The following is a 27,943-nucleotide window of genomic DNA, read 5'->3' on the forward strand; positions in this document are numbered from 1 at the left end:
AGAAACAGAAAAAAAGAAAGAAAGGTCAGGGAGAGAGGAAGAAAAAGTTGGGGGAGGGAATGAGGTGTGGAGGAGAGAAAGCATACAGGCTGATAGAAGGGAAGAAAGAGTGGATACACAGTCAGAAGAAGAAAGTGCAACCAGAAATCACCAGACAAGGTAGGAAAAATGATTTTATTTTAAATTTAGCAAAGTGGAGGCAGTATTACCACAGTTTTCAAAGGAATTTGCCCAAATAACTTAATAGTTAACTGGGTAAATTCCCAGAGATGAAAACTTCCCTTCACTTACTATGCACAGTTCTGAATTTATATCTGCTGTCTATATTTTACAATATGGTCACCTTTTACTAAACCGCAATAGTGGTTTTTAGCGCAGGGAGCCTATGAGCGTCAAGAGCAGCGCTGGGCATTCAGCGCAGCTCCATGCGCTAAAAACTGCTATTGTGGTTTAATAAAAAGGATGGAGGGTATATTTGTCTATTTTTGTATGCTATAAAAACCAAATACAGAGAGAGACTGAGAGCTGTTGACGAAGAGCTATGTGTGTGTCTTTCTTCGATTCCAGGCAGAATATCAGCTTTGTGTTCAGCCAAACAGGCCCAGGTTTCGCACTGAATAAAGTATTTTATAATTTTTCACTATTCTGTTTACTTAATATTTCATAATAAAGTAATTATAAAATACTTTCTTTGTGTTTATTTGATTCCTATTCAAGAGAATTACTTTATATATAGTCAATATAGGCACAGAGTTAAATTTTTTAACATTTTCTAATGGTGGTGTGCCTCGTGATTTTTTTCATGAAACAAGTGTGCCTTTGCCCAAAAAAGGTTGAAAAACACTGCTCTATGCCACCGGTTAATATCCTCCCTATGTCTGGCACTGATGCAATGTCCTCATTTGTGAAGACCAAGGCAAAGAATGAATTTAACCTATCAGCAACCTGTTTGTCCGCTTTAATTGCCCCCTTCATTCCTTGGTCGTCTAGAGGCCCCACTGTCTCTCTTGCTGGTTGCTTTCCTTTTACATATCTAAAAAAGGGCTTGAAGTTTTTGGTTTCTTGTGCTATCTTTTCTTCATAGACTTTTTTGGCGTTTCTTAACACTCTGTGACACTTTTTATGGTCGATTTTGTGACAGTTCCAGGCCTCCGTTGTTTTTTCCCTCTTCCATTTTTTGAACGAGTTTCGCTTTTCCCTCACTGCCTCTTTCACCTCCTTGGATAACCAAGCTGGTTCACTTTTGTTCTTTTTTCGTTTTCCTTTGGATACCCTCGGAATGTGTAGATTCTGTGCTTCTGTGATGTCAGACTTCAACAAACTCTACAATAAATATAGCCACGTAACTTGCGACCTCAACCACTGCCCACCATACCTATTGAAAGCCTCCAGTACACTATTTCGCACCCTACTCTTGCAATGGATACAAACCCTACTAACTGATGGCCTTTTCCCACAAGATCTCAGCGAAATCATCATCACTCCAATCCTGAAAGACCCCAAAGGAGAAACTGACCAACCATCCAACTACAGACCAATAGCCTCAATACCACTCTATGTCAAGCTAATGGAAGGCCTCATAGCCAAAGTCCTAAACTCATACTTAGAGAACCACAACCTACTCCAACAAACACAATCAGGCTTCAAAACCAACCAAGCACTGAGACCCTACTTGGCTCACTCATGGACACTGCCAGACAACACCTCAGCACAGGGAAAAAAATGCTAATTATCCAACTCGATCTCTCCGCAGCCTTTGACCTGGTACACCATAACATTCTTCTACAGATACTGGATTCAATAGGAATCAGTGGTAAGGTACAATCATGGTTTAAAGGATTCCTACAATCCAGAACATACAGAGTTAAAACAAACAAAGAAAAATCTGAGCCATGGTCTAACACCTGCGGAGTATCCCAAAGATCACCTCTTTCTCCCACACTCTTCAACTTATGCATTGCCTCCCTCAGCTCCTACCTAGACAAACAAGGTCTAACTTCCTACAGCTATGCAGATGACATCACCATTCTCCTTCCGTTCGACCAACTAGCACCATGCATGACAGACAAAATACACAGAACACTTGAAACAATAGCAACTTGGATGAAAGCCCACAAACTAAAACTAAATCCAGACAAAACAAACTTCATCCTACTTGAAAATAACAAAACCCCCAACCGTAACAAGCCTTATCATAAACTCTACAACATACTACATCCAACCCACTTTAAAACTCCTGGGAGTGCTAATAGACAAAGGCTGTACAATGCAGCCACAAATCAACAATACAATAAAAAAAATCATTCGCAGTCATGAGAAACCTAAGGCAAATCAGAAAATTATTTGACAGAAAACAATTCAAACTCTTGCCCTAATCCTAGTTCTAATAGACTACTGCAACATATTATATCTCCCATGCACAGCAACCATGATAAAACAATTACAAACAATACAAAACACAGCCCTAAGACTGGCCTACTCACTGAAGAAATATGACCACATCACAGAGGCATACCTCGACTCATATTGCCTATTATTTAAAGCAATAAACGGAGACAGCCCAGCTTATTGGAACAATCGACAAGTTCAAACCACCTCAACCAGACATAGGAGAACCCACAAACCATTCACACACCCTCCAATCAAAAACGTCAAAAGAAAAAACTGTACGACAACCTCCTAGCCACTCAAGCTGCAAAATTCTACCAACACTACAAAACTACAACCCATTGACCACAACCACAGACTACAAAACCTTCAAAAAAGAAATAAAAACCCTTCTATTCATAAAACAAATATAACCGAACTAACACCTGCATCAACTGCAACGACTACATATGAACTTCTAATATGTCAACTCAGATGTAATCCTCAACAACTCTAAGAAATGTACAAACTATTCCCTAAATACTTCTAGTCTCCGTACAAACCATTTGTACTCTGCCTTGAACCGCAAGGTAATGGCGGAATAGAAATCCCTAATGTAATGTAATGTATAAGTGGTACAAACATTTGCCCACCAAAATGTGTAATTCAGTCTGTCGTAGCTCTTCCAATTATGTGTAACCATTCCTGTCATGATCAAAAAAAGATGGCTTTTATATTTATCCAAAGAAGGCTTAATGTGTAAAAGCGTATGGCTTCATAGGTTAAAGGAATTGGTGATTCAAGAATATGATTGATTTGTCCCCAAGTATCAAAGGACAAATGATCCAACAGATGATCCAAAGTCCCTATATCACTATGACAATGCCAGCATCTACTAGACTTAGAACTCTCTAGTTTTTGTAAACGAACTGGGGTCCAAGCAAACCTATGTAATAAAAATAACCAAGTTTGTCTCGTAGATGCTGACGCTGTACATTTCATCCTCTAAATCCAAATTCATGGCCAATGATATAAAGAAATATTCTGTTTTATCTTGATGCTCCAAATGTCTCTAAGACTATTTTTTGGCTTCGTATTCAAAAATTAATTTGTAACACTGGGCGGCATGATGTCCTATTAAATCTGTCTGGTAGCTAGAGTTGGGAGCAGCCCCCACAATGGATGACAAAAAGCTGATCTTTTGGGTGTACTGTTACCCCTCACATTGTGGTTCCTACTTCTGGCACAGAGGATTGCATTGTTCAATTTTTGTTGGGAATGAGGGAGAGCGGTGCCGGCGAGGGGGTTTGTGATTTGCAAGTATGTTTTTTCTTTTTTAGGTGTTGGGGTATGTTTTGAGGGGGGAGAAATGGTGTGGATTACTTTGAGAGACTCTGGGAATTAGATGGATTTGCTTTAGTGCTTTAGCGCTGGACTTTCACTCTGCGTCCTTTGTTGTGCCAGCTGCTGTGAGAGGTCGAGCATTTGTTGGTGGTCAGTGGTGGCGGCTGGTTGGTGCAGCTGAATATTGGGAGCTTTGGCGGTTGTGTGCGGGCGATCCTCCAGTTGGCGAGATCTGCCCCTGCTTCTGGTCCCGTGGCTGTGTCTTTGCCATCTCTGTAAGGCTGAACAGGCAGAGGAGGAGGAAGAAGTTGCTCGATATCGCTTCCTTCTTTTCCCCTCCTTGCTGATCCGATTGTGATGATCCATGTTGTTTGTGATGTCCTGGCCCTTTAAGTGGGTGGAGTTTGAGGCCATGCTTGAAAAGGCACTGTCTGTAGGCTGGATTGCGTTTTGCTGCAGCTGTGCCTTTAAGGGGGTGGATCCCAGCACACTGACATCATCCGGAGATGAGGTCGAGGCAGCCGTTGTCTTTGGACTGCAAGGAGCATGGCGCCATGCTGGTTTGCTGCAGTCCGGAGTTGGCGCTGTTAAGATGGCTGGTGGAGGGGATATGAGACCCTCAGCCGTTGCCCTCCCGGTGTGCTCTCCCGCAGTCAGCCTGGTCTTCTGAGCGGCCGTCGGGGAAGCCTGCATGATGCTGGACAGTTTTAGCAGCAGTCTGCTCTGCTTTTTCTGGGCTGCCTGAGGCAGCATGTAAACTGAGGTTGCCGTGGCTGTGGTTTGGAGTCCCGGGGAGGTTGATACCAGCGTCATGTGCTACTAGTGTTTTACCGGTTGCTGCTTCTTTTTTGTGCTGGTCTTCCCCCGGGTTCTTCAGCGTATGCAAGCGATTTCTGCGGGCCCTTGGGGACATTTTTAGGCACTGGGGGCAGGCAGCCATGAGGTGAGCCTTCCCCAGTCAGCAAGGGCAGGATTAATCATTGAGGGCCCCTAGGAACACAAGTGCACTGAAACCCCTAGCCCTGCCCGCCCATGTCCCACCCATTTTATTTACCTGTTTTCTTATTTATTTCTTTATTTCCACTTGTATTTCTTGTTTTCTATTATTATAAAATTCAAAACAAACAAAGATTACCATACCAGTGCCAGTGTACAGTTTTAGTTCTATGCAAACCCCAAACATCTCTGATCAAATCCCCCCCTTCCCACCTACTTGTCCAGGACTTTAACTCTGAACCCTTTCCATATGTATATAAAAGTGTTCAAATGGATAAGTTTATATTAATAACCAAGTTTGCAACTCCTCTCAAATGCCTCACTGAATGTCATCCAACTTTAACCCATATGTATGTATGTTAATTTGTAACAAAACAACAAGGCAAGTGGTTCACCAAAGAATCCAACGTGGAACAAAAGAAGATCGGCAGACAATAAGGAGATTCAAATCAGGTTTATTCAAGGTGCTCCCAGTAACCATGCCTGATGCATTTCGACAAACAAGGCTAGTCAATGCTAACAGAAAACCATGTCTTTCATACATACAGGACATAGAACCACCCTCACCCAGTATGGAATAAGTAATCACAAACTAACCCCCCCTTTTTTTTTTCAAAAGTACGGAAGAGATTTTTAGCACTGGCTAGTGGGCTGAATGTTCTGCGCTGTGAGGAAGGAGAGGAAAAAAATTCCTGTAAGCTCAGGTGAAGACCCCCAAGAATTTCACTGTTACAGCAGTAGCAGACCAAAGCAGGGCCAAGAGCTAAAATGGTTGTTCAAAAAGCAAAATAGGCTCTCTGACTAGAAACTGTCAACTCTGAAAGACACTGTCAACTCTGAAAGGCATTTCTGCATTTTTTCTGAGAAGCAGAGGGCGTAGTTAGAGAGAAAAAACAATTCTGATGAAAAATATAAGCAGCATGATAACTTTATAAAAGTTTCACCAGAAGAAAGACGAACCACGGACAGAAGTGTACAAGAAGGCTAACCACAGAGCCAGAAAACCGTTAGGCCCAGGTGCTCTAAAGAGGAACTTGGTATATTTAAAGAACATTTACGGGGAGGTGAGGGAGAAGCAGATGAAAAAAGGCTTGACACAGAATCACTCAATTATATTAACCAATCCATAGCTTAATATATGAGATAATGAATATGATTAACCAATGAAAGTATGAAATGTAACCTGCACCAACGTGTGCCAGAGCTGTCAGAATCATATAAAAGAAAGCTTGAACCAAGGAGTCAGAACTCTTTGGAAGTTCTCTATCAGCCTGGCCAGCCTGGTGTATGCTCTATCACTCTGTATGCTGTGTGATTTGTTCCTGTAAGCTATTACTATTTGATTACTAAAACTCATATTATTTGTATCAGCATAAAGAGAGTTGAGTGGTCTGTCTGTGAAGGTCTAGGGTCTTCAGCTGTTCTGATGATCATAGGAATTCTGTGCCCATCGGAGCAGTGCAGAGCATTCAGCATGCTGGCTTGTGTTACAAATCGAAGGAACGATACAGTTTAGGGGTGAAGAAACAGTAATGCATATCCCCCAATACTGAACAAAATATAAAGATAGGATGTAAATTTGAAAAAAAGAGAAATAACAAGTCACTTTACAAATTAACAAATACAAATAAAACAAAAAATGGAAAATAAGATACCTTTTTATTGGACTAATACATTTTTTAGTTAGCTTTCAGAGGTCAAACCCTCTTTCCTTAGGTCAGTAAAGTATACTGCTGTTACAGTATTCTGTCCTGACCTGAAGAAGGAGAATTTGGTCTCTGAAAGTTAGTCAAACATATTCGAATTAGTCCAATAAAAGGATCACCATTTCTATTTCTAAACACTTATCAACACAGCTCTAATACTACATTATCCTGAAGCAAAAAAAATAAAATATATAGAATTTTATTTTCTGCCTTTCTCATGTGATTTCTGTTTTCCTCATTTTCTTGTCATTCTCTTCCTTCCATCCAGTATCTGCCCCTTCCAGAAAACATCTTCTTCCCTCTGCCATCTCTCCTCCTGCTCCCCCCCCTTGGTCTGACATCCATCATCTTCCCTTTGTTCCCCTCATGGTCTCTCTCTTCTTCTCTCCCCCCTGTGGTTTTTAGCATCTCTCTCTTCTCATTTCCTCCACTCAAATCTGATAACTCTGTCTCCTTTCCCATTTCCTAGCAACTCTCCTCTCTTCCCTTTTCTTCTCTGGTCTTCCTTCTCTATTTTCTGCCTCCGTCAGTGAGGAGGTGAGGGGCTAGAGGCTATCTTTCTCTAATTCATCTCCCTGCCACACCTGTCCATTGGTCTTTCCCATGATTTCCACAATTTCCAGCATATCCCCTCTCTCCATTCTTGTAGCCCAAAATCTCCTCTCCATCTTTGATAGCCTGACATATCCCTGTCCTTTTTCCTTCACTATCTTCTATCCCTTCTCTCCTCCCTCCCCTCATAATCAATCATCTTACCATCTCTCTTTTCCCTCTTCCTCAGGGTCCAAGATTGCTTCCGCTTTCTTTCCTGTTGTTCTCTCCTCCTGTCACCCTATGATCTAGCCCCCCACCTGACCTTGTCTAACATTTCCCCTTCTTTCCCTCCCTCTCATGCCCTGATCCAATAAACTGCATTTGTTGTTCTTCCTGACTGCCCTTCCATATAGCATCTTCCCCTCCCCAGGCCTGCCGACTTCATCTCATTTACTGATCTGTGCTATCTCCCCTGCCGCTGGACCGCTGCCGAAGCCTGTAAACAAATTTAACACACGCCACAGGGCTCAAACAGTGCGCGTGCCACTGATGGCTTCCCCCCTTGATCAGGCCCCCCCTCGATCAGCAACACCGGGCCCCCTCTCCCACTGAAAGAAACAGGGCCTGCGACTGCTCTCTCTCTCTCCAGAAGCCTATATTGTAAACAAATTTAACACATGCCGCGGAGCTCAAACAGTGCGCGTGCCGCTGATAGCTTCCCTTCTCCTTCCTCCCCCTTATGTCGTAACTTCCCATTTCATTTATAGAGGAGGAGGAGGGAATCCGGCAGAGTCATGCGCACTGTTAGAGCCCCGTGGCATGTGTTAAATTTGTTTACAATACAGGATTCGGCAGCGGCGGGAGAGAAAGAGAGCAGTTGCAGGTCCTGTTTCTTTCAGTGGAGGGGGGCCCGGTGTTGCCGATTGAGGGGTGTCCAGTGTTGCCAATCAAGGGGGTCCCTGGTGTTGCCAATCGATGGGGGGGGGGCCATCGCTGTTTAAAAAATTTTCAGTGTTCACCTTCAGCGGGCCCCCCTGACCATTTTGGGCCCTGGCACGTGCCTCGTGGGGGTCCATGGAGCTCATTTTCCTTTTGCATTCAGAGCACATAAAGTTCGTTTTTGCTGTGGTTTTTTCATTCTTTCAGCTATTCTTCTTTTTTATTTGGTTTTCCCTTTTTTTTTTTTTTTAAAGTGGATAGTGTTTTTGATCCAGATGTTGGGAAGGGCGGATAGACTAAACTGGATTAGTGAGGGCCAGCAAAGGTATATATAGGGCTACGTGCACATGCACAGATGAGTGCCCCAAATGCCTCACCTAAGCTCTGGGAGAGCAATTCCAAATTGGGAAAGGTAGATGGCATCACCAAAGTATGGTTGACTTAGACTGCTTGTCCATGGAGAACTTCATGCAGTTTAATGTTTGAGGTTTGGGGGAGGTGGGGATCACTTATTGCAACGGTCTGAAACATTTGGCCTGCGGGCCGGATGCGGCCCCCCAGGGACTACTTTGCGGCCCGCGTTCTGTCCTCGCCTAAAGCAAGGGTCCTCAATCTTCCCACTGCCCTCCCCCAAGCCACCGCAATCGGGAAACAGACCATCACCCGAGGTCTTAGCTCTCTCTGCATATCTTCCCCAGCTCGGAGCCAACTAATTCTCTCCACCCGACGTCAATTCTAACGTCAGGAGGAAGTTCCGGCCAGTCAAAGGACAAGAAGACCCTGTAAACATAGTTAAATGCACAGAAAAATAAAGTCACTAGACAACAAAGGTAGGGAAAATAATTTTATTTTCAATATAGTGATTGAAATGTGTCAGTTTTGAGAAAGGAAAGATATTAAGCTTTAAATGTGAGGGCTGCAGAAAAAATAGGGTACTTGGAGGGTTGCAGAAAAAATAGTTAATGACAATTTTGCATAAGGTAAAACTTTTAAAGGAAAGATTTATAAACTATAAAGAGTTTTACCTCATGCAAAGTTGTCATTTCTTTAATAAGACATTAACTATTTTTTCTGCGGCCCTCCAAGTACCTACAAATTCAAAATGTGGCCTCACTAAGGGTTTGAGTTTGAGACCACTGACTTATTGCTTGTTCTATGCCAGGAGTACTGAAGAACTACTGTACTCCTATGTTTCTTGCTGTCACATTGGCTGTGTTTCGTTTTTCAATAAACACTGTCAATTTTTTTTTTTTTTTTTTTAAAGAACTGGGTATACCTAATACACTCTCCTAACGTCAAAGCAATTTTCTATTCTTTAGCATTTGGATGGGCCATGCCAAGTATAAAAGTACCGTGGGTTGTCTGAGCTTGCCTTATTTTAGTGGTTTTTATCCTTCTGTACGCAAGCTTATTAGTGCTTAATACAGCTTAGTAAACATGCCTCTAAATAATTTAGCCCCCCCCTCAAAAAAAAAAAAAGAACTTGAACTCAGACATTATTTCCCATCAAGCCAAGACCCCTCTTTTCCCCCTTTCTTGACCTTTGATACTTTAAGGAAAAAGAAAAGACGTACCGTTATAGCCGCAAACCCAGCATTTAGAAGAATAAACTCAGGGACATTGGCGTAGCGAAGGTGAGAGACGCTCGGGGGTGATGCCCCTCCCCCACCTCCACATGCTCCTTCCCCACCCCCTTCTGCCGCTTACCTTCCCCTGTACCTCTAACATTCCTAACAGAGCAACAACCTCCAAGCTACTGTCGTGCCAACGTCAACTCTTTCTCTGACATCACTTCCTAGGCATGAGTCCAGGAAGGGCGGGTGCCTGCGCCCTCAATAAGACAGCACCAGTGCGAAACGCTCCCCGCCCTCACCACACCACTGCTCAGGGACTCTCCAATACAAAACAGGCAAGTATCTTAGTATCAAACTCCTAATTAGCCGATTACCAAACTGTTCTTTGTTAAACCTCTTTCTTTTCTTTTTTAATTTATTTATTTATCAATTTTATCAATTTATCAAGTTATTACTTGTACAGAAAGATAAAGTTAAGCAACAATTAAAGAACAGTATAAATTATATCCTACTAATCAACTAATTCGATATAACTTAATATAGCTTAACTTTAACTCAAGTCCTCAATAAGAACCAAGAGGTAGAATCAGCGAGATAATAACAAAGAGATAAAAATAAGAATAAAGATTTTCAGTTATTGGCTGAGACAGGAAATCAAAATCTACAAGTGCTTAATGTATCCACTCCTATTTTCAGGTGAGCAGCTGACAACAAGGTTGTCAGTTGACTAGGATCAAAGAAGACATATTTTTGCATGGGTGACGAAGAAAATAGGTCACCCCCAAGAGCTATAACTCCTGGCTTTAACAACAAAATTCTCGTTGACATTTTTGTGTATCTCGTGACAGATCTGGATACATTTGTCTTTTATACCCTAGAAAGTCTTTCTGTTTATTCTTAAAGAAAAGTCTTAATAACCAGTTCTTGTCTGGTGTCAAGGCTACTGTGAGAAGTATTGCCAGCTTTGCAAGTTCGCTGTCTGAAAGTTCCAAAATTGTAGAAGTATTAAGTACTCGTTGATCATCTTCTTCCTTTAACTTTTCTTCCCTTTTTATTGGTAATTAATACACTTGGGTAATTGGCGGCGACAATTCTTCAGAAATTTTCAATACCTCCATCATATAACATTTCAACATATCTCTAGGAGTTACTGCCACAATTCTAGGAAAATTAATGTCTAAGATTGTTATTATGAGAAAAATTTTCTAAAGACTCCAATTTTCTCATTAAATTAATGTTATCTCTCACAAGTGTTTCTGTAATTTGTTTAGAAACTTTCGCTTCTTTGGAAGAATTCAAAGTTGAATTTTTTAAATCTTGTAAGTCGACTTTAATATTCTTAATTTCCTTTTCTTGAGTATTAATTTTGTGCTCTAACCGAGAGAGCTGAGGGTTAATAGGCAGTCCGAGAGCTCGTCTCAACGGGCGTACCTAACGCGGAGCTGGGAGGCCCGCGTGGTAGCCAGTCGGAGATGTGGGGACGCTGGGGGGAGCAGGAGATTGGTCGGCAGGTCTTCCCGCTGTCTGGAAGACCTGCCATTGGTTAGTTACAGCCGCGGAGGGCGTCGGGAGGGGGGAGGGTTTATAAGTCGGGCTTCAGAGGACTAAGGGCGTTCCTGGTCCTCCAAAGCAGCTTTAGGGGTATGGAGTCGTGTTCGGGAACTGGTGGCGGTGTGGCCGAGTTCTCCTTCGCGGCCTGTAGCTCCTTCGATGAGGAGGAGGAGCCGGTGAGTACTGCGCCGGACCGGGAGCGTTCCCTGCCGCCGAGGCGTTCTCGTGCGGTCGCCCGGGAATCGATCGTGTTGGGGGCGGGAGGAGGTAGCGTGGAAGTCACGAGGTCCGGTGGGAGGGCCCGTAGGGGTGCTGGGTCCGGTGGTTCTGGTCGGGGTGGTGCTGTGGCAGTGTCGGGGCATGCATTGCCGACCCCGGGGGAGGTGCCGGGTATGGCTGGACCTGAGCCACGTGCTGCCATATTGAGCCAGCTGGCTGTGCTGCAAGCAGCACCAGTGGTTCAGGACTGTGCCTTCCCTCAGACTGGTGACCATTTCCTTGGCAGGGGTGCGGTTGCTGGGTCAGTGGAGGGTGTTGTCCAGTTTCGGGTACCGGCGGCTTCGGGGTCTGTGGAGGGTGGGGGTCTTGGAGCTCCTGTTGGAGGTTTGGGTGTGGGTGTCACTGCTCCACCTCAGAGCATCTTCCTGCCCCCTGTTCATTCTCCCTTCTGTCCTCCCTGGGCTTCGGGGTCCTGGGGTGCGGGTTGGAGTCCTATGCCCTGGCCGCTGGGGGGTGCTTCCCTGTCTGAACATGTATCAGCCTGGGGCCGTGGGACTGGTCGCGGCGGTGGTCCTGCAGATTGGTGGGCCCTCGGGGGAGCTGGGGGTTCTGGGGGTCCCTATGGGTTCATCCTGCTGATGCTGTGCAGTTGTCTGGTCCTTGTTCGGATTTTTCTTCACAGGTCTTCGCTGGTTCTTCGGTGGGACGAGAGGCCGTGGCCACCTTTTCCCCGGAGGAAGTGCGGAGTTCCGGAGGAGTTCGGTGAGCGGAGCTCGGGCGGAGTGGACGTGGTTGCTGCAGATGGCGCTACTGGCGGAGGAATCTCGTCTGTGATGTCCGGACAGCGGGGTCCACACACGGTGGCTGCTGCGGATGGCGCCGCTGGAGAGTCGAGCGGACCGATCGTCGCTGGAGGAGCACAGGACATGGGTAACATGGCCTTAGAGGCTGATGAGTGTGGGGAACAGGGTAGGGGGAAGGGGAAGAGTAAGCGCAAGCACAAGCGGAGGGCTAGGGCTTCCTCCTCTTCTTTGTCTTCTTCTTCTTTAACCTCCACTTCTTCTTCGTCTTCCTCCCGATCTCGGACGAGGGCATTGGATGAGCAGGCAGGGCAGGAGAGCCAGGATAGGGGAGCTCCGGCATTGGTGGCGCTCACCGAGCTTTGGGAGAAGGTACCTAGAGGGTTGCGTCGTAAAATTAGGAAGCGAGCGTGCATTGATGTTTTTCGGCTCTTAGAGGGCAGGGCGCGTAGGAATAAAAAGAAGGGTAAGAAGGAGGAGGGCAAGGTTAAATCGGGTCAGGTCTCCCGTAATGTGGTCAACTGGACGCGGGCGTTTCTTTGGCTTGCTAGCGTCTGGGGCCAGGCTCGTACTCAGGACTATGGCCTGCTTTTGGCTCCTTTTCTTGCGCTTACTTTGAGATGTTTAGTACGTTCTTGCACTGGGTTACGGTCCGCATATCGCGGGCGGATTCAGTTGTGCACTATCTGGACGACTTTCTCTTCGTGGGAGCGGCGAGGTCTGCGGTGTGTTCCCGCTTGAAAGCATCATTTGAACGCGTGGCCGCTGAATTCAGAATTCCTTTGGCGGCGGATAAATCGGAGGGTCCAACTACGGTGCTTACTTTTCTGGGTATAGAGATCGATACCGTAGCAATGGTCACCAGGTTGCCGCTGGCTAAGGTGAGAATCCTGTTGTTGCAGATTTCTCGGATGGCTGAGTCCCGTAAGGCTACCCTCAGAGACGTTCAATTGCGGCTGGGGTCTCTTAACTTCGCTTGTCGGGTACTGCCTATGGGACGGGCTTTTGCTTGACGGCTTGCTGCTGCCACTTCGGGTGTTCGTGATCGTCGTCATTTCGTGCGTATTTCTGCTGGTATTCGGGCGGATCTCAGGATGTGGGTCATGTTCCTTACGTGGTTTAATGGATCGCTTCTGATACAACAGCCCGAGTTGTCTAACCTGGATTTGAAACTCTACTCGGGTGCGGCCGGTGGCCTCGGTTTCGGCCTTTACTGCCAGGGGGAATGGTGTGCAGCGCCGTGGCCTGTTGCCTGGCAGCGGAGTGGTGTTACACGGAATGTGACTCTCTTGGAGCTTTTCCGCTACTGGTAGCCTGCGAACTTTGGCATGCTCGGCTGTGTAATAAGCGCGTAGTATTTTGGTGCGATAATATGGGGGTTGTGGAGGTCGCTAATCGGCATGCCGCTAAATGTTTGCAGGTTAATCAGTTGATGCATGAGATCGTTCTGCGTTGTTTGCGGCTCAATTTTTACATTAGGGCTAGTCATGTGCCAGGGAGTCGCAACTGTATTGCTGATGCTCTTTCTCGCTTTAACTTTTCGCAGTTTCGTCAGCTGGCTCCAGACGCGCAGTTCCGGGGGTTGCAGATGCTGGATCATTTATGGAGCCTGGTTGAGAAGGGCTCTGAGACTTGCTGAGACAGTCGGTGGCTCCAACACCTGTACTCGCTACAATGCTGGATTCCGTCGATTGTCCGCTTTTCTGTCTTCCCGGGTTTGGACCCCGGGACCAGTATCTGAGAGCCTGCTGGCGGAATTTGTACTGGATTCGCATCGTGGGGTTTGTCGCGGGGAGTTGTGGCTGGCCACTTAGCTGGTTTTACATTCTTCTCCAAGGCCTTGGGGTGGCGTTGCCCGTCTTCGGGTTTCCTGGTGCGTAGACTTCTGGTGGCTATGGCTTGGATTGCGCCGCAGCAACCCAATGCCCGGCGGCCAATATCTCATGACTTGTTGGTGAGGTTGCTCGCGGAGTTGCCGGAAGGTGGCGCGGTCCTGATACGAGGAGCTGCTGTTTACTGCTGCTTTTTCGCTAGCGTTTTTCGGAGCCTTCCGCATCGGGGAGCTACTAGTGCATCCAGCTGATTCTGTGGGTGCGCGTGGCCTCTTATTGCGGCATGTGCAGTGTGGTGACAGCTCCGTTAGTTTATATCTTGCCAGATCCAAGACGGACCAGCTGGGCAGGGGCCGTACGGTGGTTTTGCATAAGATAGTGGGCTGTGTTACTTGCTCGGTTACGGCTCTGTGTGTCTATATGGCGGTTCGTCCCCCGTTGGGGTTGGCCTTGTTGTTGCATGAGGACGGCGGGCCCCTTACACGTTATCAGTTCTTAGCCGTGCTGCGTCTAGTTTTGCGCCGATGTGGTGAGGACCCAGCGCGATTTGGTACTCATTCATTTCGGATTGGGGCTGCCACTTGTGCCTTTCTGGCTGGGGTGCGGTGTGAAGGGATTCAACGGTTGGGGCGTTGGTCCTCGGGAAGTTACAGGAGTTACATTCGGCCTTACGGGATGGCACGGGGTTTGGATCGGGGAGGGACCTAGGTTGGGCTGATCAGTTCTGGTTTCCACAGATGGGTACCTTGGTTCTGGGGGAGTGTCTGGCTATAGCTGGTTGATGCATGCTCAGGACTGACACTTTACTAACCGGGGTTTTGTTTTAAAATTGGGCTGGGTTTGATTGCTGGGTTTGCCTTGCAGATGAAGTATGGCGACAGCGTACGGTGTGGATTGTCGGGCACTCCTTCGTCCACTGGGCAAGAGAACGTGCCGTGATCCGGCCTGGGGGTCAGCACCTGGATCTGCAGCACTTGGGCATTCGCGTGTCCTGGTGGGGTCAGTGGGGCATGCGATGGCATTAGCTGTTACTGTTGCAGGCTGACTTCCGTCGTCCAGATGTACTGCTGCTGCATTTGGGTGGTAACGACGTGGATTCCCAGATGGGGAAGCACCTGATTGACTCTATTCTGGGTATCTTAGGATGGTTTTGAAATGGTTCCCTGGCACGACGCTGCTGTGGTCGGACATTATTCCTCGACCACGCCGGCTGGAGTCCCGGAGATGGACCAGGGGTTTGTGCAAGGTTAACCGTCAGGTTGGGCGCTGGGTGGAGTCTAGGGGGGTGGGGGGTGCAACTACGACACGACTGGGTGGATGTGTCCTGTTTGGGTTTGTTTGCGAGGGATCAGGTACATTTGTCTGACGTGGGCTGGGATTTGCTGTTGGATGATTTCTCATCGGGTTGTGACCGTTGGGCGCTGTCTTAGTCGCAGCTCTGTTCATTTGGGGGGGGCCTGTAAGAGTTTACAGGCCCTATGGCGGTATCTCGAGCTACTGGCTGGGCTCATCAGGGGATGAGCAGTGGGCCGGCTGGGAGCCGTGCCTGGTGGGTCAGGTGACCCGGGTTTAATGGGGCATGTGGGGGACATGCCACCCCTCAGATCCTTGCTTCATGGCGGGGTCGGGGGCATAACTTGTTTTACAGTAGCTTGAAATAATTTTGTGTTATAATGTTTATACTGTTTATACATTGATATGTTATTTAACAACCTGTTATGACCAATAAACAGGACTGCGGCTATTTTTTCACCATTAGTGTTGAGTTTTTGTGGGTGAATGTAGGGGAGGGGTAAGGGTTTGAGATATATAGGAAACGGGCCTATCCAGATTCCGCTGTTATAGATTTAGCCAAACCCACCACTAGATCCCAGATAGCCTCAAGGGTTACCTCTTGGGGTTTCTTCAATGTAAAGAATAATTTTTTAGAGGAAGCAATATCCTCACCAACTGGGGTTCCCTCCTGGCTGCTGGTCTCCTGCTCACATAAAAATTGTGGTGTTGGTAAGTCCCCAGATAACAAAGGGACAGTCTGCAAATGCAGAGAGTCCAACTTCAAGCTCCCCTGCATGTTGCCACTAGCCTCGGGAAGAGTCCCACAACAACTCCCGATGGTTCCTCCACTCACGGGGAGTTGGCGTTCTGGGGAGGAAGGGGAGGCACTCCAGCGTCGAGGCTCAAGGTGGTTTCCGGGCCCAAGGAGATCGCTTCCGCTTCGCCCCGGTGCATCTCCAGTGGGCTTGTTAAACCTCATTCATACCTTTTCTGCATTCTCAGCTTTAATATATTAAAGAGACTATCAATTATAATCAAAAGTTTTTTGTTTTTATTACATAAGAGAATATACCAGCTAAGCTCTGTGGCAGATTCTTTGGACAGTGCAGAATGGTGTGTGTTATTTATGGAGGTCAATTTGGGGACAAATTAATCTTATTCATGAGTCATCTATTCCCTTAACTTATAAAGCCATAATTTGTGGTACGTTACTGCACGTTAAGCCTACTTTGGACAAATATGAAAGCCGTGTTTTCTTGATCATGATGGGAATAGCTGTCCAAATGGTCACACATAACTGGAAGAGCCATGACAGACTTAATTACACATTTTGGTGGGCAAATGTGTGTACCACATAGAAATATGAGAGAATGAATGCGGAATGTTTGGGGTTTAGTAATTCATTGACTACATTTGTTACATCGCAATAATGGTCAGGTATTTCTCCTTTTCTTAGATTTCCTTACACATCCAGGGTGGGTGAGGGGAGGGAAGTTTATTTTGAGGATTAAAATTACTTAATTATAATATTGTAGTCACATAATATGTTTTATTGTATTAATAATTGGCAGAATGCTGGGAGAAAATGATTGTTTTATATATTACTTGTGTAATTAATAGTATTTTTTATGCAGTATTTTATGTTCAATGAATTGTATTGCACTGTCAAAGTTTGAAAATCAATAAAGATTAATAATAATAATAATAATAATAATTAGCCGATTGCAAACTTTTCTTTGTTAAACCTCATTTGTTCCTTTTCTGCATCCTCTTCTTTAATATATTAAAGAGATTATCAATTATAATCAAAAGTTTTGTTTTTATTGGATAAGAGAATAGACCAGCTAAGCTCTGTGGCAGATCTTAGGACAATGCAGAATGGTGTGTGTTATTTCTTTCCCTCTTAGATGTGGGTTTTGAGTCAATATTTTCCAAGAGGAAAGGCTGATTTGTGAACAAAGCAGTAATACACCTCCTTAAAAACTGTTGCAGGGAATTACTGCCCACATCGATCCTGACAGCGATATTATTTTCACAAATAAAAGACAGTTGCGCCTCTTGGGAAGGTGGGAAAGACGGAAAGAAGCAATGGGAGGGTTCTTTTAGACTTTATTAACATACATGAAAAGCAAACGCCCAGTTTAGTGCAAACTATGAACTCTTCTTTACTGATCGGAATGAGAATAGTTGTGCAAACGAATGTTATTCGAGTGTAAAAAGTGAATTGAGAGGGCTTAAGAAACACAAGGGCGAGAGGAGCCTTAGCCCAGGGTGTCTACTCTGAAGCAGGCAGGGGATGAGCCGGCAGCCAATCAGTGGGCAGCATCTGCTATAAATAGTGGGAGCGGCTTGGGCCGAAGAGAAGCAACTTCCTTTTCTAGTGTACGGGGTAGTTGTGCTTTGGGTTCTCATTTTTGGCTCTGGTTCGAGTGCGACACAGCAGAGCATGGCCGAAACCGCTCCAGCAGCATCCGCCGCTGCGCCGCCTCCTGCTCCTGGCGCGGCTAAGAAAAAGACGAAGAAGCCGGCGGCAGCGGCGAAAGCGCGCAAGGCATCGGGCCCCAGCGTTTCTGAGCTGATCGTGAAGGCGGTGTCAGCTTCAAGGGAGCGCAACGGCATCTCCCTGGCTGCAATGAAAAAGGCTCTGACAGCTTTTGGCTACGATGTAGAGAAGAACAACAGCCGCGTGAAGCTAGCCGTCAAGAGTCTGGTGAGTAAGGGGAGCCTGCTGCAGACTAAGGGCAGCGGAGCTTCGGGCTCTTTCAAACTGAACAAGCAGCAGCCGGAGAGCAAGAAGAAGAGCCCTCCCAAAAGCAAGAAAGCGGCAGTGAAGAAAGCGAAAAAGCCGGCGGCGGCTGGAGTGAAAAAGAGTCCGAAGAGGGCCAAGAAGCCGTCGGCAGCCGCTACCAAGAAAGCAGCCAAGAGCCCCAAGAAGTCGAAAGCGGTGAAAGCCAAGAAAGCGGTGAAGAGCCCGGCGAAAGCCAAACCGGTGAAAGCCAAGGTGAAGAAGAGCCCGGCAAAGGCTGCCAAGCCCAAGGCAGCAAAAGCCGCCAAGGGGGCGACTAAGAAAAAGTGAAGCTTTGCTCGAGAATCCTCAATGCTTCTTCAACCCAAAGGCTCTTTTCAGAGCCACCACACGGATCAATGAAAGAGTGCGATGATCTCAAAGGAAGTGGTCACCCCGATACACCCACCCCCTCCCCCGAAATAAACAAACCTTCCAATTCAACCCCTTCCCTTTGCAAACAGGAGACCGGGCTGACTTATGCAAGATTAACACTGGACACTAGACGTTGGGAGTAAGACACCCCTTTCCTCCAGGCCAATAGTGTAGGATTTTTAATTTAGTGTGTTTTATTGGGAACCGGTTAGGTTTTTTTAAGCAAATAGCCGTCAAGCACTAGAACTGCCTGGAAGGCCATCTATAAGGAAAAGATTCACTTAAGCCCCTTTCAGGTGGGAATTTGGTGGCTCTTAAAAGAGCCTTTGGGTTAAATGGGTGGAGAACAGCGACGCCTTTCTAAGCCCGCTCCCCACGAATGCGGCGGGCCAGTTGGATATCTTTAGGCATAATGGTGACTCTCTTGGCGTGGATAGCGCAGAGATTGGTGTCTTCGAAGAGCCCTACCAGATAAGCCTCGCTAGCCTCCTGCAGGGCCATGACAGCCGAGCTCTGGAAGCGCAGGTCGGTCTTGAAATCTTGCGCGATCTCTCGCACCAGGCGTTGGAAGGGCAACTTGCGAATAAGCAGCTCGGTGGACTTCTGATAGCGGCGGATTTCTCTAAGCGCTACAGTGCCCGGTCGGTAGCGATGAGGTTTCTTCACACCTCCTGTGGCTGGGGCGCTTTTGCGGGCAGCTTTGGTCGCTAACTGCTTGCGAGGAGCTTTTCCTCCGGTGGACTTACGGGCGGTCTGTTTGGTACGTGCCATACCGGACACACAATTCCCTCCTTCTTCTACCACAAAGAAACAGACAACAGCGCCGTTGCTCGGCTCTTTTATAGGCTGTGCCCTGTCTGCTGATAAGTATGAAAAGCCCCGCCCCGTGCCCGGATTGGTCAGAGCTATAACTCCTTTTCTCTCTACGGAACACTGATGGTTGGGTTTTAAAATACTTTCCAACCTTAGAAGCTGTGCATTTTCTTTCGTTCGTATTCTTTATCTGCTCTTGATAGTGAAGGAGAAAATATCGGGGATTGGGCTGAAGAAAAGTTGAAATTATAAGAACAAGCAATGATTGATTGTTATTATTAATAATGTTACGGCGATACTGGCTTTCTTTTTTTAACTTCCAAGTTCTGAGAATGAACAGTGTCGGTCACTATTCTATCCTTCACAGTAAAGTGAAGCTGGGGCTCAATTTGCCATGGATTTTCCAAATTTAGATTTGTATTTGTTGCTTTAAATACCGAGATATCTGAATGAATGGGTGGGGTGGTGAGAATAAAAATTTTTAGAAACGGAGCATCCTAAATCTTAAATTCCCGCGAACTGGAGAAATAAAATAACCAGTTAGTACTTGCATGTTACATAAAAGTGTTGGAGAACCTGAACATGGTTAAGCTGAGAGCCCCTTCTTTGCCACTCTGATAGATAAGGATAGCTCTTTTTAAAATCTTGTACATTTTTGAGTAGCCCGATCCAGAGGTTTGAAATTCCCGCCCTGCGCAGTGATTGGACATTTCTTTCTCAGTTACCGGCTGCAACCTGAGGATTTCTTGGCCTTTGCTCTTAAAGTCGACAGTATTGCTTTAAATAGAGTACAGCTTATCACAAGGCTTTGGGCACACATTTAAGGTTAGAAATATCAAAGATGTTGGGGACAGAAAATAACTGTATCTGAAGGAGAAAAAAAAGTAATAAGCGAAATAAAAATACGATCAAATTATACAGGTAATTTTCTTTGTGCAAAGTGAGCTCACAGTCTAGGAGGTAGATGATACTCTTACATATATTTCAAGTTAATATCATTCACAGCTTTAACAACGCCAGCATGTGCTGGAGCAGGGCAAAGGATCCGTTCAGTTCTGTTCATTTCTATCCATTTTGAATAATATCATGGAGCATTTGCAGAATGGACAGATTTGAAGGCATGCACTGTAGTTTGGGTCTCCCGCGTTTACAGAAAACTCAGTTCTCCTTCAGGTCGGCTCATCCTGTATATTAAAAGCGCTTTGTCTGCGCATTGATCATTGAAGTGTTTTCAATTTTGCTATTTAGAAATGTCTGGACGTGGTAAAGGCGGAAAGGGTCTGGGGAAAGGTGGTGCTAAGCGGCATAGGAAGGTGCTGCGCGATAACATCCAGGGTATCACGAAGCCTGCGATCCGGCGCCTGGCGCGCAGAGGCGGCGTGAAGCGTATTTCTGGCCTCATCTATGAAGAAACTCGTGGGGTGCTGAAGGTTTTCCTAGAGAACGTCATCCGAGATGCCGTCACCTACACCGAGCACGCCAAGCGAAAGACCGTAACCGCTATGGATGTGGTATATGCCCTGAAGCGCCAGGGCCGCACTCTGTACGGTTTCGGAGGTTAAAGAGTATGTCAGCGTCCATCCCACTTGCGTTAATTCACAGAAACCCAAAGGCTCTTTTAAGAGCCACCCACACTGTCAAGAACAGAGCTGGGATTTCAGTATATCTCTTGAACTATTTGTTGCAACAAATTGTCTTAGCATAAAATACCCAGGAGCGCGTCTGACCCTTTAACATGTTTACTGTATGGGAGCAAAGAGATTTTACATAGAGGGGAGGGAAAAAGTAACTTTGCAGCAATAAACTAGAGAACTCCAACTCTTTGTGTGTAGCAGGTAGGTGGCTCTGAAAAGAGCCTTTGGATTCAGTTTGCTTTGCAAGGACTGAAGGCCGAGCCCCCTATTACTTGGAACTGGTGTACTTGGTGACTGCCTTGGTGCCCTCGGACACGGCATGTTTGGCCAGTTCACCGGGCAGCAGGAGGCGCACTGCGGTCTGGATCTCCCTGGAGGTGATGGTGGAACGCTTGTTGTAATGAGCGAGGCGGGAGGCTTCCCCGGCGATGCGCTCAAAGATGTCACTCACGAAGGAGTTCATGATGCCCATGGCCTTGGAGGAAATGCCGGTGTCGGGATGAACTTGCTTCAATACCTTGTACACGTAGATAGCGTACGTCTCCTTCCTCTGTTTCTTGCGCTTCTTGCCATCTTTTTTCTGAGTCTTGCTCACCGCTTTCTTGGAGCCCTTTTTGGCTGCGGGAGCGGATTTGGCCGGTTCAGGCATCGCTTCCTTTGTAGCTTCAAAGTGAGGAAGTAACAGAGTGTGATCTCCGATCCATGGCTCTATTTATAGCATGCTTATGCAAATTCGTCTTGCTGAGCGCCTTTCCTTGCTATTGGACCCAGCTAAGCGTTGGCGATAGGGTTACTTTCTAGACTGGGATTGGTCCGCGAGCAAACCTTGGAGGATAATCAGCCTCATAGGCGGAGCTGAACTCTTCCAACCAATCAAAAAGGAGATAGCGAAGCTTGAAGAAAGTATAAAAGTTCCAGGATTGAGGCTCTTTAGATTCTTTTTATCTTTAGAAGGGGCTTTGTAACGAGATGTCCGGGCGTGGTAAGCAGGGTGGAAAGGTTCGGGCTAAGGCCAAGACTCGCTCGTCCCGGGCAGGGCTGCAGTTCCCCGTAGGGCGCGTGCACAGACTGCTGAGGAAAGGCAACTATGCAGAGCGTGTGGGTGCCGGCGCTCCGGTCTATCTGGCAGCGGTGCTGGAGTATCTGACCGCTGAGATTTTAGAGCTGGCAGGCAATGCCGCGCGCGATAACAAGAAGACTCGCATCATCCCCAGGCATTTGCAGCTGGCCATCCGCAACGATGAAGAATTGAATAAGCTGCTAGGGAAGGTCACCATCGCGCAGGGCGGCGTCCTGCCCAACATCCAGGCTGTGCTACTGCCCAAGAAAACCGAAAGCCACAAAGCGGCCAAGAGCAAGTAAAGCTGTCCCGGTGAGAGGACGTCAGCAAGAAGCCCAAAGGCTCTTTTCAGAGCCACCTACTCTCGTCTTATAAAGAGCTAGTTTGCTGTATGAATCCGTTTTTCTTTTGCAAAGTTTAGTTGGAAACTCGGCAAGACTTAAATGTACTATATGGAAGTGTGTGTGCTAACTGAGCTAGCCGTGTTTGCTCTTTGGTCACCGCTACAGTATTTTGGCACACCTCTCAAGCTTACCTTTTAGTATTAGAAAGAAAGGCGAGAAAAAGACATGACATAGCCAGAAGGATTGGAATATCAACTGGGTTTTAGAACAGAAGGTAAAATTAGGTAGGTGACAGCTTTGAGCCGTATAGGGAAAACAGTTATAAAAACCTCCCCTCTTACAAACACCACCTTAGCAAGAACAATTTGTAAAGGCTTCTCCAGGTCTTTGTAGGGAATTTTTGTCTGACCAATCACTACACAGGGCAGGCTTTTCAAACTTTGTCACCGAAAGCTGGTGTCTTCACACTCCCTTTTAAAGACTCTGTTAACTTTTTTTTTAATGCACTGATCATTTGTTTATCTTTTGTATATCTTTATTCATTTTAAAGCTAACAAGTGCAACATATTATACAAACATTTTACACTTTAATAGCACTTAAATTTTATCAAATTATATTTCATATCAAATACATGTATCAACCCTCCCCCCTTCCTTCTATATACACAACAATTGATTTCAATCATAATTAAATTAAAAGTATTCCCCACCCTGGAGTGTATGTTCAAAGGGAAAAATAATCATTCCTTACAGAATTTTGTTAATGGCTGCCAAACATCCTTAAATTTCCTATAATGCCCCTGCTGTATGGCAATCATACATTCCATTTTAAAAATGTGGCATAAAGATTCCCACCAGAAATTATAATTTAACCGGTCCCAGTTTTACCAATTCTTTAAAATAAGTTGTATGGCAACTCCTGTCATAATAAAGAGAAGTTTAGTATTATGGGAAGATATTGGGCTTTTAGCCCTCATTATCGTGCCAAATAGCACAATATCATACGTCAATGCCAGTATCGTACGTCATCGTAGATGGTATCTTACGTCAATGCCAGTGGATTTTCTAAAATTTTATTCACTTGACCGTACATGGATCTCCAAAATTTAAGTATCAAGGGACAATAGAACGAAGATGATCCAATGTCCCTACATCGAGATGACAGTGCCAGCATCTGTTAGACTTGGAACTATCTAATTTATGTAATCGAACAGGGGTCCAAAAAGCTCTATGTAACAAGAAAAAATATGTTTGTCTCATAGATGCAGATACCATACATCTCATCCTCCAAGTCCAAATTCATGGCCATTGAGACACAGAAACCTGCTGCTTTATCTCAATGCTCCAAATGTCACAAAGACCAGTCTTTGTTTTTTTATTCAAAAATTCAGATATTAATTTGTACCACTGGGCAGCCTGATGCACTAGGAAATCTGTCTGGAAGCATAGGATCAGCAAACTATTCTGATTTTTAAGATTTCTCCAATCAGGGAACCACTTCTGACTGGCTTGCTTCAACTGCAACCACTTATAACTTTGAGACTTTGCAATACCAAATGTTTGTTGCAGTTGTGAAAAGTCAAGCAGCTTTCCCTCTGATACTACATCATCCAGAGTATGTATACCCGCCTGCATCCAATGCTTCCAGTGGATCTTAAACCTGCCAATTTGAATCTTGGAGTTCACCCAAAGGGACTGACAGGTGGATTTATGAATCGGAATAGGTGTTAAATTATTAATAAATTTTAATGTCTGCCAAGTGTCTAATAAAATTCTATTGTATTGTCCTTATACATCCTAGGTAATGATACTTAAAATGTGACACAATCTCAATGGAGATAGGAGTTGCCATTCCAACCATAACCAGTTTGGAAGATGTTCTATGATCTCAGGGAGGATCCAATATATACCCCGACGCATTATATAGGCCTGATAGCACCTATAAAAATTGGGAAAATTTTCCCCCCCTTCCCCCCACGGCAATTGATTTTTGTAAAGATACTAAAGCAATTCTCACAGTTTTACCCAGCCAAATAAATTTAGTAAGAATACTATTTAATTTCTTGTAAAAGGACACCTGGAAAAATGCTGGTAACATGCCATTTGGTAGCAAACCACAGGCAAAAATCATCATCTTAACCGTTTGAACTCTCCCCCACCAAGACAGATGTAAAGGGTTCCATTGCTCACACATTTCTGTGACATTCAGCAATCAAGATTTTTCATTTACTTTCATTGTTTCTTCCAATTATCCAAATACCTAAATATTTTATACCCTCTTCTTTCCAAAGGAAAGAGAAGGAATCAAACAATGTACATTTAGCGGAAGAGCCTCCTTTGTCTGTATTTCTTTCTGTCTCTCTCCCTGCCCCTATGTCTGTCTGTCTTTCTGTCTCTCTCCCTTCCGCTGTGTCTGTCTCTCTCCCTGGCCACCTTTCTCTGTCTGTCTTTCTGTCCCTCTCCCTGCCCCTGTGTCTTTCTTCCTTTCTTTCTGTCTCCCTCCCTCCCGCTGTTTGTCAGTCATTATTTCCCTCCTTTTCCCTATGCAGCAGCATGTTCACCCCATTTCCCTGTGCAGCAGTAACAGCATTTCCCTCCTTCCCCCCCTCACACACTTTCCTTTGCAGAAGCAGCAGCGGTATTTCCCTTCCCCTCCAGGTCCCTGTGAAGTAGTAGCAGCATTCCCCCCCCATTCCCTTCTCTCTCCCCCCCACTCACTTTCCTTTGCAGAAGCAGCAGCAGTATTTCCCTTCCCCTCCAAGTCCCCGTGAAGCAATAGCAGCATTTTCCCCCACCCCCATTCCCTTCTCTTACTGTCAGCTGTCCTGCTCCGTTCGGCCCCTCCCTTCTCTTAACGATATGGCCTGCTCCATTCGGCCTCTCCCCCTTCCCTTCCCGCGGGCTGGCCTGCTGCGGCCGAAGGGGGTTTTTTAAGTTTAAAAGTGCCTGCGGCAGCTCAAGTTTCAAGTTTCAAGTTTAATATTCATTTGATGAATCGCTTATAACAATATCTAAGCGATGTACATTTTAAAAACCACAAGGATGTGGTAATACAATTAGAGTAACAAAAAATTTCTAACAAAAGACAAATAGCATAGGACAGACAAGAAAGGTTGGGGAGGAGGGGAAAAGTTACAATTTTTATATTTAGAATTTAACATCAATGGGAAAATACATTGGGTAGTAGCGGGTTTTAATAGAAAAAAAGAATATGGAAACCTGAAGTATTACTTTTCATGCATCAAAAGCATCTTGAAATAAATATGTCTTTAAAATTTTCTTAAAAGAGACAAGATCTGTTTCATTTTTAATAAAATTTGGAAGAGAGTTCCATAATGTAGGGGCTTTCACGGAGAACATATCATTGCGTCGTGTGCCTATTATTCTAAGCGATGGAATAGAGAGCAGTTGTGATGAAGAGGATCTTAGGGAGCGAGATGGTCTGTATGGGATAATCATTTTTGCTATAAATTGGGGTTCGTTGAAGCTCAGTGTTTTGTATACCAAAAATAAAACTTTAAAAGTTATTCTATGAGTTATGGGGAGCCAGTGTGATTTGATAAGTAAAGGAGTGACATGGTCGAATTTTTTAGCATTGTGAATTAACTTGACTGATGTATTTTGGATGATTTGGAGACGTCTGTTTTCTTTTTGTGTTATGTTAATTAGAAGAGAATTACAGTAGTCCAATTTAGAAATGATAAGAGAATGAACTAAGATATTGAGTGATTTAGAATCTAAAAAAGTAGAAATGGATCGTAAAAGCCGTAATCTGTAAAAACATGTTTTAACTATTTCGCTAATATGGTTATGAAATGAAAGATCAGTATCAATTGTCACACCAAGAATTTTAAGCTTAGTGACCGTTTCTATAGGAGCCGACACCGCAGCTTGAGATGTGGAGAGCAGGGAGTCCAGCGCTGCCGGCCAGTTTGATGGAGTGAGGGACCCTTGTATGTGCGCATGCGCACTCTGCCGACCACAGAACTACAGATCAGGTAACACGGTGGTAGAGTGCGCATGCGCGCTTAGCGTTTTATTATATTAGATAGATATACACAGTGTTCATGGTCAACGATTCGTGATCCCGGTCATTCGCGGTATTTTCGGACCGTGAACTGCAGACAAGGAGAGGGCAGGAGAGCAGCCGGAGCACCACAAGTGCAGGAAATCACTCGCGGTTCGCTCCGACCACCTCTTCCTGCACGAAGTCGGGCCTTATCTAATCAGGAGCTGCTTTGACATGTCAATTCTGACGCTGGAGAGGTCCAGGCCAGCCATTCACTGGCCCGGATCTTATCTTTGACGTCAGAATTGATGTTGGGGGAAGGCTTGTGGGACTGATTGCACACTGCCGGCCCTTCCCTTTGTGGAGTTGCAGCAGCAGTGGGTGAGCGGCAGACCAGGGAGGAGGAATCGGTGCGGCAGGAAGGAAGGCAGGCAGGCTGCGGTTCGGGAGGAAGGACAAAGGTTGGAAGGCAGTGAGGGGGAAGGGGCACAAACTCAGGACATAGGAAGGAAGGGAGGGAGGGAGTACAAAAAAAACAATTGTTGGGCCTGAGGAAGGAAGGAAAGAAAGAATTATCTAGTGCAACCAGAAATCACCAGACAACAAAATCTGTTTGCAGTATATTTGTCTATTTTTCTAGGGGGCTGGGTTCAGACGAACAATTTGGTTCAGAATACCGTATTTTTCGCTCCATAAGACACCCTAGATTTAGAGGAGGAAAACAAGAAAAAAAAAACATTCTGGACCAAAGCTCTGCACCCAGCTCCCCTCACTCCCTGCCAGGCTCTGCACCCCACCCCACTCCTTGCAAGGCTCTGCACCCTGTCCCTCCTCCCTGTCAGGCCCTGTACCCAACCCCACACTACTTGCCAGGCTCTGCAACCTGTCTCTCCCCCCCCCCCCCCGGACCTTTTAAAAACACCCCCCGCCCCTCGTACCTTTTATGATCAAATTTTTTTTTATTGATGCTATCCAGAACAAAGCCAGGAAAAAAATACAATCACCAATGTCAAATGCAGGAATATAGCTAATACAAGGAACATCTAAAGTCCAGCATTAGGTTTTCAAATTATAACAACAAAAAAAGACAGAATGATACAAGAATATGACATTGCAACAAGTTCAAAAGTGCAAGAGTGGGAATATAACAGTGAAGAGTGCATCACAACTACCCCTCCACCCCACCTCCCAGCCCAAGAGATGTCAGTGAATGCGAACAATAGAGAGATCAAACTATGACTATACAAAAAGAATGCCTAACTGTTCGACAAGTCCAAGAAGGGAACCACAGCCTACCAGAAGAACATGCCATGACCATCACTAATAGAAACCAAAACACTCCCCAACCCACTGGAACAACATAACACACCAGGGCCCTGAACCCCAGTGAAACCCCTTCTGAGACCCACAAATCCTTGGCTCTCCCAAACTCCCGCCCACCTATCCAAAAAACCCCTCCCCAGTCATGCAGTGAAACCATCGTTCCTTTTAAAAACATCCCCCACCCCATCCTATCTTTTAAAAACAACATTATAGACTGGTGTATCGACACGGGCAGGAGGTAGCTTTCCGTGTTGCTGCCTGGGCCCGCGCTGCTTCCTGACTGGTTGCTGTCAGTTCTGCCGTTGCTGCCGGGGCGGGCCCTGGCAGCAACAAAGAAAGCTGCCTCCTGCCCATGTTGATACATGCTGGACCACCAGGCTATAAGGGTGTTTTTAAAAGGTAGGATTGGGCAGGGGGTGTTTTTAAAAAGGTAAGGGGGTGGTAGTAAAAATTTGTATCTTCG

The 27,943-nt window shown here is 45.7% G+C and overlaps 5 protein-coding genes across 5 annotated transcripts; 3 read left to right on the forward strand and 2 right to left on the reverse strand.

Moving 5' to 3' along the window:
• The first annotated feature begins 17,511 nt into the window (after positions 1 to 17,511).
• LOC117364885 (histone H1.01-like) lies at positions 17,512 to 18,326 on the forward strand. The gene has a single exon (XM_033954618.1). It carries the CDS (start codon positions 17,584 to 17,586, stop codon positions 18,211 to 18,213), a length of 630 nt encoding a protein of 209 aa, XP_033810509.1. The 5' UTR covers positions 17,512 to 17,583; the 3' UTR covers positions 18,214 to 18,326.
• A 278-nt stretch (positions 18,327 to 18,604) lies between these two features.
• LOC117364886 (histone H3) lies at positions 18,605 to 19,128 on the reverse strand. Its single transcript, XM_033954619.1, has one exon. The coding sequence runs from the start codon at positions 19,066 to 19,068 to the stop codon at positions 18,658 to 18,660; it is 411 nt and encodes a 136-aa protein (XP_033810510.1). The 5' UTR covers positions 19,069 to 19,128; the 3' UTR covers positions 18,605 to 18,657.
• A 1,223-nt stretch (positions 19,129 to 20,351) lies between these two features.
• LOC117364891 (histone H4) lies at positions 20,352 to 20,739 on the forward strand. The gene has a single exon (XM_033954625.1). The coding sequence runs from the start codon at positions 20,361 to 20,363 to the stop codon at positions 20,670 to 20,672; it is 312 nt and encodes a 103-aa protein (XP_033810516.1). The 5' UTR covers positions 20,352 to 20,360; the 3' UTR covers positions 20,673 to 20,739.
• Positions 20,740 to 20,948: 209 nt separating this feature from the next.
• Positions 20,949 to 21,432, reverse strand: LOC117364890 (histone H2B). Its single transcript, XM_033954624.1, has one exon. It carries the CDS (start codon positions 21,391 to 21,393, stop codon positions 21,013 to 21,015), a length of 381 nt encoding a protein of 126 aa, XP_033810515.1. The 5' UTR covers positions 21,394 to 21,432; the 3' UTR covers positions 20,949 to 21,012.
• A 263-nt stretch (positions 21,433 to 21,695) lies between these two features.
• LOC117364887 (histone H2A.J) lies at positions 21,696 to 22,169 on the forward strand. Its single transcript, XM_033954620.1, has one exon. It carries the CDS (start codon positions 21,714 to 21,716, stop codon positions 22,104 to 22,106), a length of 393 nt encoding a protein of 130 aa, XP_033810511.1. The 5' UTR covers positions 21,696 to 21,713; the 3' UTR covers positions 22,107 to 22,169.
• Positions 22,170 to 27,943: the final 5,774 nt, after the last annotated feature.

The sequence above is a fragment of the Geotrypetes seraphini genome, chromosome 8 (genome assembly GCF_902459505.1).
Source record: "Geotrypetes seraphini chromosome 8, aGeoSer1.1, whole genome shotgun sequence".
Taxonomy (NCBI): Eukaryota; Metazoa; Chordata; class Amphibia; order Gymnophiona; family Dermophiidae; genus Geotrypetes; species Geotrypetes seraphini.